General features: G+C 32.4%; 1 protein-coding gene across 1 annotated transcript; it reads right to left on the bottom strand.

Annotated features, from left to right (window-relative positions):
• Positions 1-393: 393 nt before the first annotated feature.
• Positions 394-811, bottom strand: Phum_PHUM280480 (uncharacterized protein; the record flags this gene model as incomplete). Its single annotated transcript, XM_002426785.1, has 2 exons — positions 394-717; positions 743-811. 2 exons carry the CDS (start codon positions 809-811, stop codon positions 394-396), a joined length of 393 nt encoding a protein of 130 aa, XP_002426830.1.
• Between the last annotated feature and the right edge of the window lie 252 nt (positions 812-1,063).

Raw genomic sequence — 1,063 nt, 5'->3', positions numbered from 1 at the left:
ATGCTCTTGAATCCAACCTAAGATGCACTGACTGTCCCCAACGTTATGCGATAGACACAACCAGGCAGACTCTGACTGACGGACGGATGTCGAAAGACCAAAATGTGGTGCCGAGGCCCACTATTTATATGAAGACCAAAACAATCGATGCATCTGTTGCACTTGAAGAAGTTAATTAGTCAATCATCCCCTTCTTAAGGGATGAATATAATCCTTGCTCGTTAATCCAACTTAATGGGAAAAACGTGATCTTAGAACGTTGAGAGAACAAATAAATGTTCACATTAAATAAATCATATTAATATTAAACAGATGCCCTCGTTGGTGATCAGATTTCGTTGGGATCACAACACCTTCCCCCTTAAAAGGAAACAAATTTTTTTTTTATATTAATTAGGTTAAAATTTGTTTTTGTTTTTCTTGAACTTTTTGGTAATTTCTCTTCTTTTCTTCTTCTTGTTTATTCTTTGATTGATTAGACTCATTTTTAAATCTTAAGCACTCTTCAGGTGTATCTTTGTGTAATCCCTTTGTGAGAATCTTGATTTTACAAGATTTTAGCGAAGACATATGCGTTACTTTTTCGCATAGATATTCCAAGTGAGTTGTCAGTCCAGACAAATTGAGGTTTTCCCAGTAATGGAATTTTTTTTCATTGCTCATTAGAGGTAAAGGACTTGAGGTTGGATAAAAGAATAATTTTTTGATACATTTCCTCTGATAGGAATAGGAAGTGTTTTACATAAAAATTTTTATAGGATAATGTATTAGTGGATGAATGATATGTTGCCGTGCAAACAGAATTGTACATTATTTTTAATATTACTAATACATTTGTGTCATTTGAATTTTTGTTTTATATTATTAGTATAGTAGTTTATTAATATTTTTCGTGAGTCGTTTATTGTCAGTTCCTTCGTTAGGGAACTTGGAATTAAAGGTTTTTATCACCAGTTAAAGATTTATTAAGGTACTATCCCAAGGAGGAGTGGACGTAAGAGTTACAAGAAGATTTAGCGAAGGATATAAATTCGTCCACTTGTTTTACTTTTTTATTTATTTA

This window comes from Pediculus humanus, genomic scaffold, assembly GCF_000006295.1.
Source record: "Pediculus humanus corporis 1103172107665 genomic scaffold, whole genome shotgun sequence".
NCBI lineage: Eukaryota > Metazoa > Arthropoda > Insecta > Psocodea > Pediculidae > Pediculus > Pediculus humanus.
This window is presented reverse-complemented; position numbering and strand designations above follow the sequence as displayed.